This window comes from Lissotriton helveticus, chromosome 8, assembly GCF_964261635.1.
Source record: "Lissotriton helveticus chromosome 8, aLisHel1.1, whole genome shotgun sequence".
Lineage (NCBI taxonomy): Eukaryota > Metazoa > Chordata > Amphibia > Caudata > Salamandridae > Lissotriton > Lissotriton helveticus.
The window spans coordinates 1,137,828,957-1,137,841,274 of record NC_136069.1 but is presented as its reverse complement, the minus strand read 5'-3'; the positions used below and the strand labels follow the sequence as shown (position 1 = coordinate 1,137,841,274).

General features: G+C 40.7%; 1 protein-coding gene across 1 annotated transcript in view; it reads right to left on the bottom strand.

Moving 5' to 3' along the window:
* Positions 1-12,318, bottom strand: part of IL18RAP (interleukin 18 receptor accessory protein) — a 245,707-nt gene that overhangs the window by 102,916 nt on the left and 130,473 nt on the right. Inside the window, exon 4 of the mRNA XM_078656139.1 lies at positions 7,991-8,261. Coding sequence (XP_078512265.1) covers positions 7,991-8,261 — 271 coding nt within the window. The remainder of the gene's footprint in view (positions 1-7,990; positions 8,262-12,318) is intronic.

Sequence of the window (12,318 nt, the reverse complement as noted above, 5' to 3'; positions counted from 1 at the left end):
CGTCTCTACTTTCACCACGCATTCCCTATTTCACACTTTTGGGTGCGCTCTATGATAAGTTCCCTCATTAGGATGTATTTCCTGATATTTTTCTAATGTCTTTTTAGGGGTTTTCATTTGTATATATTGTTCTTTCATTTTACAGCCTTGAGAAAGTCATAGTACAAACTGTACACTGACGAAACACGTGTTGGCTGTTTCTTCTGTTATTTGACTGTAGCTTCTGAGATCTATGAATAAATGGAACAACACATACAAAAGGACTTCGACTTGATTTTCCTGTCTTGAGATGAACTTTGTTATTGAAATGTTTAATGTTATGACTATCTTGATCATGGAATTGTAATGACTAATAGGTCCTGTCTTTATGACATACAGGATAGTGCTTAATTGACCCCTTCTTTGTAATGTAATATTTTTGTCTCTCGTGAACGGGGGATTGTACAGGGTATTAAGATTTGCATACTGAAAGCGGAAATTGACTCAGCAATTGTTGGGCAAGGAGCTCCCATATATTAATTGGATCAATCTCACCTGTGCTCCATTCACCTAGGAGAGATCTACATTTATCCATTATTGCAGGGAGTAGGTGATCCGTACATTTCAATCTTTTAAGGTTCTCTGTGCATATGCCAATTGTAGTGTGAGCTATTGCCAAATGATGAGCAACATTGAGGGATAAGCCAATTATTTGGGGGCGATGGTCACTGACACCCGGAGGTGCAATATAAAAGTTCTCTATTAAAGGGAGTATTTCAAAGTTTCCAAGCGTGTAATCGAGAAATAAGTAGGAGAGGCTGTTAGTTCGAGTCCAGGCTGGTGGAGAATCCATAGAAAATCTCCCATTCAATGCAGTGAAACCCAGGCTGTTAAGATGTAAAACAGCATATTCACCCAACTTGCTTGGCCTGATGCCTGATGGTTTGAGAAGGGGCACTAGGTACGATGGTGCGGCAGGGAGTATTTTGTTATATTCATCGTGGGTGCTTAAGTGTAAATTGGTATTAAAATCTCCAGAAATTAAGCATGGGACTGCACCATGGGCTTTTATCAGGTTGGACAAGATGTCAATCAGTCGGTCGAATTTGGCCTTTTTCTTGCTGGATTAAAGGTGCAACATAAATGTTAAGCCAAAAAAGTTGTCTGGCTGGGTTTGGACTGCTGATTGTGATGCCAGTAATCCAGTCTGCATTAGATTCCAATGCTTTGATGTTCAAGGATAATTTACAGGCGACGTATATCGAAAGGCCGCCTCGTGGGCGGCCAGGCTTGTCAACTCTTATTGCTGGTAACCTAAATTCGAGATAACCTTTGATAGGGGAACTTGATACGGACCAGGTTTCCTGGAGAAGTATGATGTTATTTTTTTTCAGGAATTCCAGACTGTCAGGGGATTGAAGTTTCGCATCAAGGCCATTAATGTTCCAGGAGCATATCAACAAGCTGGAGCGGATAATATTTCAATGTTTATGACCTCGGAACAGGGCCCCTGGCAGCTAGTCCCAATCGGGCTTTACAGTGGATTTCTCTCTATGATGGACTTGCCAGACTCTGTTAGAGAGCTGCTTCGAGCTGATCTCAATATCGAAAATGGTGTATTTACTGATTGGATTGCAGGAACCGAGGCCCTAGTCTGAATTGAGGGGTACCGAAGGTCGGTAGGTGTTACTAGATTTATACCCCAGCTGTTAAATTGCTCTGTCTGTGCTAGTACCAGGTCCTTCATTGCTTTGGTTGCCAAGGTTATCAAGGTGGTTTCAATTGAACGGTTACTATTGCTAGGTGTTAATCCAATAGATATTATGTCGCTAGATACCAGTTTGCTTAATTCTAGAATTGATTTAAAGAGTCTGAGAATGTTCCCACGATTCAGGATATCATGCGGGCCTTGGGAAATATACTCCGGGACTAACAACAGTTTGGACCGGTTCCCTTCTTTGCACCTTTGGCTCTCAGTTGGGACGATGGTGAGGGCTGGAGATTTTGCGCTGTTTTCTGGTCCCCAATGATTTCCAAAAGATGTTTGCGGGGGACCTGTCTTTTTGCTGGAGAGGTTTGGGGACACTTTATTGAAGATGGTTTTACTACTAAGGGATGTCGGACTAGCTTTATTAGGAGTGATTTTACACTTGGTGGCAGGGCCCGGGGTCGTAGTTGGAATTTTTTGACGCCTTTCCTCTGCGTCGTGTGTGGGATTACCTGCAACGTGTGCTAGACACTCTGGGTTCTTCCCTAATCTTGCCTTGCTTGCTGTCGGCAGGATAGATGTACTAGCACCGGGGGTAGCTATTAGGATGTCGTTTATGGGAGACGGGTTGGCCTGATCTGTTGGGTGGAGGAAGGTCTCCTTTTGGTGATGTTTGGGGAGTAGGATTGAGTGCTTCACTTTGGTCAGACCAAGCGTTTATTGCAGGTTGGGGGTTTGTTGATGTTGTTTTTTTGTACGAAATTGATTGTTGGGACGAGGACTGGCTGGTAGTGGAACTATTTGTACTGGGCGAGCATGGTGGTGAGGTAGAAGTGTTCTTTTAAAATAGTGATTGATTGTGTTTTGAGTTTCAGTTACTTGTCTGTTGCGGTTTTTCCAGAGTCTTTTTTTCTCTAGCTTGCTCATCTTATGAATATAAGCCACAATCACTTCTTTATCGGCAACCGAGCCGGAGCTCTCAGGAGCCATGTTGCCGGTTGAGCATGTGCTCTTACTCTTACAAGGAGTCGCTTGATTTTGTTTTAAGGAGGTCGAGTTAGTTGTTAAGGATTGACAAATTATGCTATTTGACTTGTCCATGTTTTGAAGTTCGAGAGCGGGGTTGGTAGTGCCAGGGGTTGTTAGTGGTCAGGTAACAAGGAGAGGCTGTCAGTTATTGGTGAACAGCAACATACCGCCTGCACCAGATGAGCTTTGGATTGTGCCCTTTTGATCAAGGTGTTAAGGCCCTCTAGCTTTTTGTTAATCCCGTCTGTGAACACGGCCAAAGTGTTTAAGAGGTCCACCTGCAGGTCCAATTTATCAGAATGGTAGTTTAAAGCTGAAACTGTTGATTGGAGTGTTTGCAGGAGTTGAGGCCCCAGAATATTCTCTTGTGCGAGCGGAAGCTCTCCTTGGTGGGCGGCCTGTTGTGATCGTCATGGAAAAAAGACAAGTCAAATTAATTTTTAATAATCGGGCTGCAAGTTGAGGGGCCCATGTGGTTGAACTGGTCAGATGGCTCTAGTATGAAATTTCTGGGTGATATGAGGTCGTCGCGTAAGGTAGGCCCTATTTGTAGTTCCCTTTGAGTGGTTAATACTGGTTTACTCCCAGCAAGCGCGTCCATAGCCGTAATCATAGTCTGTGCATTTGCTGTTAACGGTGGTGGCAAGCTTGTATTAATAAGAAGGTGGTCGTCCTGCCTTAAAGGGGAATTTTGAGGCGAGGCTGGAGTTGGCTTTGTATTGGCTGGTGGCTGGTCGTGTTGAAGCACGTTAAATCCCTGTGGAGGTGATGGTGAACAGCTCTCTGTAACATTTGGAGCTGAGTATTCGTCCTTCGTTGAAATTCGTGGGGAATATGTAATTTGAGGCAGACTGAGGCCTGACCTGTGGGGGCCATCATGAATCATAGCCTTTACTTGATTCATCTTCTGATCTGAAGACACAGGGGTGAGTGTAGTTTCCAGCGTAGTGCATAGCAGGGTATTTGGGGTAAGGCCTGGCTTTTTTGTTGCTGAAGCGTTTTTAAAGAAACCCCTCAATGTCACCCGTTTGGGGGAAGTGACCACACAGACTGTCATGCCTTGTTTTGTATCTGAGGATTTAGAGCTGACGAAGGGTGATGGCCCCGACGGTGTAGGGGGAGAAGAAGTGCCATGGGGAATCGAAAGGTTAGTTGATGATGACTGAGCCTATCTGTGAGTCACTCTGGGCTGGGGTGTGTGTTCAGGGAAAGTGCTTCCGCTGAGTCTGAGTTATCACTTAGGGACTCTTACCTTATGGCTTTGGGTAAGGGTTTGGGTTGCATTTTCCTGGTTTTCCCTGACCTCATTGCAAGGTTGTAGTAAGGTAGTAAGGTAGCTGCTAGCAGTGCCCCTGTAATGTCTCAGTGCCTCAGTGCCTTGATGCCCTAGCACCTCAGTGGTACCTCAGCGGTGGTTCAGGAGCACACGCTAATTAGAAACCACCCCTGCCTGGAGCAAAGAATGAGGTCAATTATGGAATGTCCAAATTTTGGTGTGCGGTTTTGCTCCCCCATAAGTGGTTTTGATAGAGTATTGCTTGGAGTAATGATCAGCACAGATAGGCAGCTGGGGCTCATGAGTGTCTAAAATGTTCAGCTTAGAGAAAATGACACTTAGAAAATCTCTAATAGGGTGCTTATATATGAAGGTACACTGCTGGAGTTCAAGATATTCAACTCTGAAAGGAATGGATATTGCATTGTTGCATTTAGAGAAAATTAACCTGATATGAAAATCCCCAACACATACAGTGAATGATGATAAAAAAAGCCAAAGGAGTCAAGGAAAGCTCAGGTGAAGAGATGACTAAGTTAACTGGTAAAAATTAGGTTGAGAACTGTGGTAAAAAGTGGCACTTTGCCATAAGCAATCCAGTATCAGATGCTTAGGTGCATAAGATGGTAAAAAAATGATAGAATAGACTGACTGCTACCTAACCTTCCAGAACCTATAGGTGGTTGAATCTGCAGCTCAATGTTTGAGACATATGGGATTGCTGCATAAACAGTGGGTGCATCTTTGAATGCCAAGTACATTTGGAGAGGTAGGACATGAGTAGTAAAGTGGAAATAGGGATAAGACAATAATAAATGAAGGTCAAGTAAGGGTAATACAGATATGCCAATTTTAAGGGCGGAACATCAGGGGGTGGTCAGGATGGGCCAGGAGTAATTTTAGGTCTTCAACATGATTTTCATGGGTATAACTGGGAGAAGCTGACAGGATTGGACATGATACGGTAAGGTCATGGTTAGTCAGTAGATGAAAATGGTGTTGGGTTGGATGGGGGTATGGCAGTTCTGGCTTTGTATAGTATTGTATTCACGTGTTTTGGACAGAACTGAAAATACATAGACAAGGCAAATATACACACAAAAAATCTGACAAAAGAACACTACGGAGTAGGAAAGAATAAGGGGAGAGGAGAAGGAGCAGTGCTTATGACAAGATAGAGGGGTTGGCATGGAGGAGAGGGAGCTAAGGAAAGGGGCATGTCAAAGGGCTGGTTATGAATAAAATGAGATTCACAGATGAGTAAGGAATGAGGAGTTTATGTCAGATGGTAAGTAAAACATAACAATGTCCATTATGTTAACTAGGACATTCCTGAGAGGAGAAGAAACAGAGTTAGTATCAATTAAGAGTGGTGAATTTGGTTGGTTAGGGCACTTGTGGACCTCAAGGGAAACTAGTGTGGGGGAGAGAGCAACAAAGTATAAAGATTTTGGAAATAGAGTTATGAGGAAAGCAGTGGTGAGAGATGGGGAGCATCAAGGTGACATGTAGGACTTGGGTAGATTCGGACTAGGTGTAAGTGTCCCTGAAAGATGATAGATGGATGGAGAAAGAATCACAATAGGAGACAACTGGTTGTATGGCTGACACATTTGGTAAGTTAAAGGCAGATGGTGGAAGTAAAAACTAGAAAGGAAGGTGGGTTGCAAGACGGGGTAGAACAATAAGGGTGTTAGAGGTAAAAGAAGTATGGGGTGTCCATGTTAGTAGGTGAGTGAGGTAGAAAAGGGTTTAAGGGATGAGAGGATGAGAAAACATTAAAAGTAGGAATTGCTAAGATTATGAGGTCTGCTGAGTCCATGAACTGAACAGGCCAAAGCGAGGGGAGAGGGATAGGGAGCAGACTATATTGTCATCAGAACAGTTCAATGCATGTGGGTTTAGGTGAATCTCAGTTGCATCAGCTTCCTATATAAGAATATATATATATGCTGCGTTCGGGGAGGGACAGTTAAACGGGACACAGCAATAGAGAAAGGACTTATAAGTAGAAGGCATCAAGGAGTACAAAATTCAGTATGACACTGGAGTCACAACAATGCTGTGTTGAATTGAAATTAATTATTAAAAGCGGTATGCTATGGGAAGACAGTGGGCATTTATTTTAGGAACTTTCATAGTTATGTGGTCCAATCCTATTTTCTTTTTAGCCTAAAGAATTATCTTTAGTTCTTCCTTTTCAGTTGTTTGAGTTATACCCACATCACGTTTAACACAGGATTGCTCACAACTATTTGAAGAATGGTGCTTGCTAATAAATACACATATATTACAAAATATACATATCCTGTTCTGTCCCCTCAGCCTTCTGATTGCTACCAAAAGGTTTATAAAAAGGGATTACACTCCTGAAGATGGAGTGATGGCATGTTCCTGAATTCAGAGGCATGCATTATCTATGTGTGATAAAATCATAAATAACTTTGAATGACTTTATTTAAACCCACATTCTAGAAATCCTGGAAATTAGATTTTGAAAGATCATTAATTGAGAATAAAAAATCCCTTTGTTAGAGGGCACATGGCGATAGACCCAAATTATTGCTTGGACTAAGCTTGGGCTCTTTTGCACCACTGAGTGATTAGGACTGCAATGCCTACAAGTTCTGGTTCTGTGGGTAATCAATGGATTTGTTGGTCTGTCTATGGATCACCCATACAGCTATATATTTAGATGCGGAAGGCACAGCTAGAGCCAGATGTGTTGTTTTACTGAATAAGGGAGATTCAGTACTTAAAGAATGGATATGACTATGCTTAATTTGTCTACATGTTTTAAAGGAGCAACTCAGGTGCTACTCAAAGAGTACAGTTCCTAATGACATGTAAATCCAAATATAATTACCCAGAAAACCTATGGGATTCAGCCCGAAGATGTTTGAGTAAGCTCCAGGGAGGTGGTCATCCCAGTAAATATAAAGGTGATTATATCACAACCAATCTGTAGGATCAACCCTGGGGCAGCATTGGTGCCACCACAGTGGCACACTTCCTAACAAAATGTAAATACAAATGAATATATACAAGTAAATCAATGGAATTCACACAAGAACAGAATGGATGCCCACTCAATGAGCCAGAGTTCTCACCAAAAATGCAATTCATTATATCCCAATGAGTTTGTAGTGTCTACCCCGATACAGAATAGGTGCTAATTAGAGAAGCACATTCCCTAACATAATTACATTACTAATGAATATATCCTGAACAATCAATGGGAATTTCTCTGACAGCAGTGTTGTTAAGATCCACCTAGGTGCAGCTCCAATCATAAAATGCAAGTTCTTATAGGTTGATAAGTTAATGGTTGTCATCTTGTACAAGTGTGCATAAAACAGGACTAGTGCAACAATAAAACAGGACTAGTGCAACATTCTGTATGACTCTGAGCTCTGCATGCCTGAAGTAAGAATCTGGGATGCTTTAATTTTTGTATTTTGAAAAATTTCAGCCAAAGCGGTACCATTTTCCTACACTGTATAGTTACGGTATTAGAGGTATACATTTTCACCCTTTTCAATGGTGCTCACATTTAAGAGCTCTGACTGGAGAATACATAAATCAGCTTTGTCTGGATTTAAACTCTGAGTTGATGGTATGCACAACTCTGAATAGGAAGTGGGCTAACAGACCTCATGCAGCTTAATTGTCTGACAGCTCAGTTAGATGCCAACAGAAAAGAGCTCAGTAGCAAATGTTCAGGCATATGTGGTGCTTCCATGGGCCTGCCTGGTTGTTACATTTCATGCATGTTTGGGGATGCTGTTGAATGTGTGGCCAAGAGAGTGCTTTAATCTTTCTCATCCAATGATAGGCTAATGGAAGAAGGTAAGGTGACATGATAAGAGAGTAGTGCAGGTGTTGAGCTGAAAGTGCTAACTTGCTTCCAAAAACCTGTATGTTAAACACAGTGGGCATATGATGGAAGTCCAGATTCTTTAAATATTTAAGTTAATTTTATGAATAAAAACACCTACCTTACAGTGCAGATGTATGTCCCAGAATCCTTAATTCCTATTTGTGAAAACCATAGAGAATTTCCTTGTGGTGTGAGGTTAGTGTCTCTGGTAAAGTCTATCCTTACCACACTCTTATCTTCCTGTACTCTGAACCATTCAACGTCTTTATTATAGGATGATGATGTGTTAAAAATATTTTTGGGGTTTGAAGATGGTAGGGCACACTGGAAGAAATAATTCTCCTCGTTGAAAGCATGGTATCTCCAATCAGGCTCACTCTCCGAACAACCTGAAAGATTAGAGAGTTGGTTAGCACACCTGAATAGGATGCATAAATAATGCAGTATTACATTGACAGATGGCTGGCACCTGTTGTAATAAAGGAAACACAAGCAGGATCACTATTCCTGCATATCATTACACAGCCTAATGATGTGAAATTACTTGCGAGATAACCCTTCATAGCCCAGCTGACGTTTTACTACATGGGAGCCTGCAATTGCTTAATACAAGTTCATCTCTTATTTCCTCATTCCAGAAGACTGGTGACATCAATAGTTACCTGTGATAAAGAAATGATGTAGCCGCTCACCTGTAATAACAGTCGAGTGGTGTTGCCACAAAGCCTGCTGCCAGAGTTACCAGCCAAGAGGGAAAGGCAGATCATAGCGCACAATTAAAATTACACTTTGAAAATTAAAACAAAACGTGGGTTTTCCTTCTTCTGTACTGTTTTTGTAGATGAACAGTGACAAGCTGAAAGGAGATACTTATGAAAACATACATATTTTTCCATGCTTTAGGTAACTATAGTGGAGATTGAACCTCACTGCATGATTTTACATATTCTGAGCCACAGCGTCATTAAAAAGCAGACTTATATTAACTGATTCTAAAATATTTAGCAATAAATATCTAACTGCTTTTAAGTGTGTTTAATTTTACACTAGATATTCTATTTTTTCCAAATTTACAAACATCTTATCTCTTTCATATAAAATAGCATAACACCATATGTGGTTTGTGGGAAGGCTTATGGTGTGTGCATGTATTATAAGGAATAAATACCTCCTGGCAAAGATATAGACAGCCACCTTCTGCCGACTTCATGTGTATGGTTACAGAACTACTCTGTGACTGCTGAATATAGTTATGATGTGCAGTAAGGGTACTTTATCATATATGTGTGTGTTTTAAGTATGTGTGTGTGTGTGTATATATATATTCACTGAAAAAACCATAGGTTATAGACCATATATAGTTAGGAATTAGCATTTACAAAACCTTGAAAATTCACTGAAAAAACCATAGGTTATAGACCATATATCGTTAGGAATTAGCATTTACAAAACCTTATTTTACTCACACAAAACCATTGAAATTCCATATATAGTTAGTTGCACTGACTATATATCGCGCACCCGCAATCCACTGCTGATGATGTCACATATTACATCATTCATGACATGGTCAGTGACATCACTGATGACATCACTGATGACATCTCAAATGACATCACTGATGACATGACTGATAACAACATCCAGTGATTTTTTGTTTCTGTAAAGTTTAAATATGTCTTACATATTGAAGATTGAGTGGATGTGTAAGTGTCTGGACGAAGGATTTAGTAGGTGCATGATTAACTGTATGAGTGAGTGATTAAATGTGTCTCACTGAGTGCATGGGTTAGTGACTAAACTGTCTTAATTTGTGCATCATTATGTCTGTTGTTCTGTAAACTGCTGCATGTGTTGATCAGTAGCTGTATGAGTAACTATATGAGTTATTGATTGATTGCCCAAGTATTTGTATGGGAGACTGAGTGTGTGTGTGGCTAGCTGGGAGGTGTGTGACTCTGTGCAGATCAATGTGTACTTGTATCAATGATTGTATAAGAAGGTAAGTATGTGTTAGTATATGTTTGAAAATGTAAGGTGCTCTATGTTTAACTGTATAGACAAGAAAATGGAAGTGTCATTGATTCTTTACATGACTGACTAGGTGAGTGAGTAACTCCATGGATGAGTGGCAGACTGTGAGTGTCTGTATAGGTGTATGAGTGCATATGATAGTGTTGTAAAGATGAGTGATTGTATGTATGAATGATTGTATGGGTGAATGAGTGAAGGTGTGTGTAGACGTAGGAATCAGTGAGTGCGTATGTAGTAACTAGTATTGGTGTGTCAATGGTTTCAAAAATTATACTCTGTATTTAACACTGGGTGAAACAGAGGTTATATTAAAATGTGAGGAGATGCATTGTATTGTCACATGAATGATATCATCAGTGATGTGGTCATTGATATCAAATGAGATGTCATCAGTGATGTCATCAGTGATGTCATTTGAGATGTCATCAGTGATGTCATCAGTGATGTCACTGACCATGTCATGAATGATGTAATATGTGACATCATCAGCAGTGGATTGCCGGTGCGCGATATATAGTTAGTGCAACTAACTATATATGGAATTTCAATGGTTTTGTGTGAGTAAAATAAGGTTTTGTAAATGCTAATTCCTAACGATATATGGTCTATAACCTATGGTTTTTTCAGTGAATTTTCAAGGTTTTGTAAATGCTAATTCCTAACTATATATGGTCTATAACCTATGGTTTTTTCAGTGAATTTCAATGGTTTTTTAATAGCAAATATCATAAGCTGTCGAATGTCAAGTACATGGTAAGTAAAAACATTTTCGTGTTTATGCACACTGATCTGCTTTGAATGCTGCCCCCCCCTCATTTCTATTAGGAGTACTCTCTCTTTCAAGATAGTGAAAGGTAGTTAACGCAGGCCTTTGCCCCCGTTGTAATACGTCGTGCCTGCTTCTCTCTCCATTTGATTGATTGTTATCCAAGCATTTACTGTTTTAGAATTGGTTCTCTTTGGTTCATTCTCTAATTACAAACAAACACAGAGTCGCAATACTCTGTTTAGTCTTTGCAGATAACGAAAAATCGTGTAAAAAAACAAAAGGAATCGAGCAAAATCAGTAGGCCACTAATGGGATCTCTTTTTGACCTCGCTAAAATAGAAACATTAGGAACAACCCCTCATGACAAATACGAAACTAGTGAGATGAACTGAACTCCACACAATGATGGCTGCAAAACAGCTCGGCTCCGCCACCCACCCCGCCCAAAATAACGATAAAGAGCGGCTGCCATGATTGGTTGCGGAATGGCCACGACGGAGCTACGAAATGGTGGTGCTCTCATGCTAACCCCAGCTTCAGTCTGAAACATCCAGAAACACTGTAGACTACCAATTCGATCAGTTCCGGTAGCGCCCCAATGTAACCCGGTAGAGAAGAACTAGCCCTCCCCTCTTTGACTAATGGTTCCTGTTGCCTGTCCCTTCTGTTGTCATTTAACAGAACTATTTAGCCTGCTGAAAGGGGTTGTGTTCCGACCGCTGGTTGGTGGAGACATTTTGACTATATTCTGGACCTGCGTTGTCGCGTAATGCGTCATATGACGCGCCGCGTTAGCGCATCCGGAAGTCCTCCGGGGCGCGACGCGCAGCGCGTAACGTAAGCATAACAAGTCATGTGACTTGTTAATAAAACTTTTCATTGGTTCATTTTACTTTTCTTATTCTAATGATGAAAGGCTTGGTCATATGACCTAAAAATTACGTTTTTTATTACTTCCGAACATTATTTTTTCTTAAATATGTTATAATGTTCCGGGCTAATGTACTTTCCCGGAAAATTTACAACTGTCCTGCAAGTAAAATATATTCTTTTTTCGAGAAAAAGAGCGTTTCTTCGTCCCATGACGGAGCCATTGAGCAAAAGAGGGTCGACCTGCTGTCTTAGTCGCCGATACGCCTGAATATGAGATTCTTATCGATCACTTTATGTTGCAGGAGTAGAAAACACAACAGCCCTTGACCATTTATCTTTACTGCGTTCCTGCGTATTATACCTTTTACCCTTCATGTAATTGGTCTGCTTTATTTCACTTGCCTTTTAATGATTCTAAAACAGTGACTATTATTAAAAACTTTACCAATGTATATACTACTACCATGTTTTCTTTTAAAAACCTTTATTGTGAAAATTTCATTATACAAATACGAGCCTATAACCACGTGGGCCGGCCACGGAGCAAACTGTAATCGTATATGATGAGTAGACATTTACACTGTAGAGGAACGTAACGGGCGGGCCATTAGGTTGCAAGAACTAAGGTGTCTAACAGTTGCGGAATTGGTGGACGTACATTTTATAATTAAAATACGACAGGGCCAGTTACAATAAAATTATCTAGATATACATTTGCGGGCAAGTACCATGGGTGACGTTAATTCGAACTTTCAATAGTAAAGTAATCA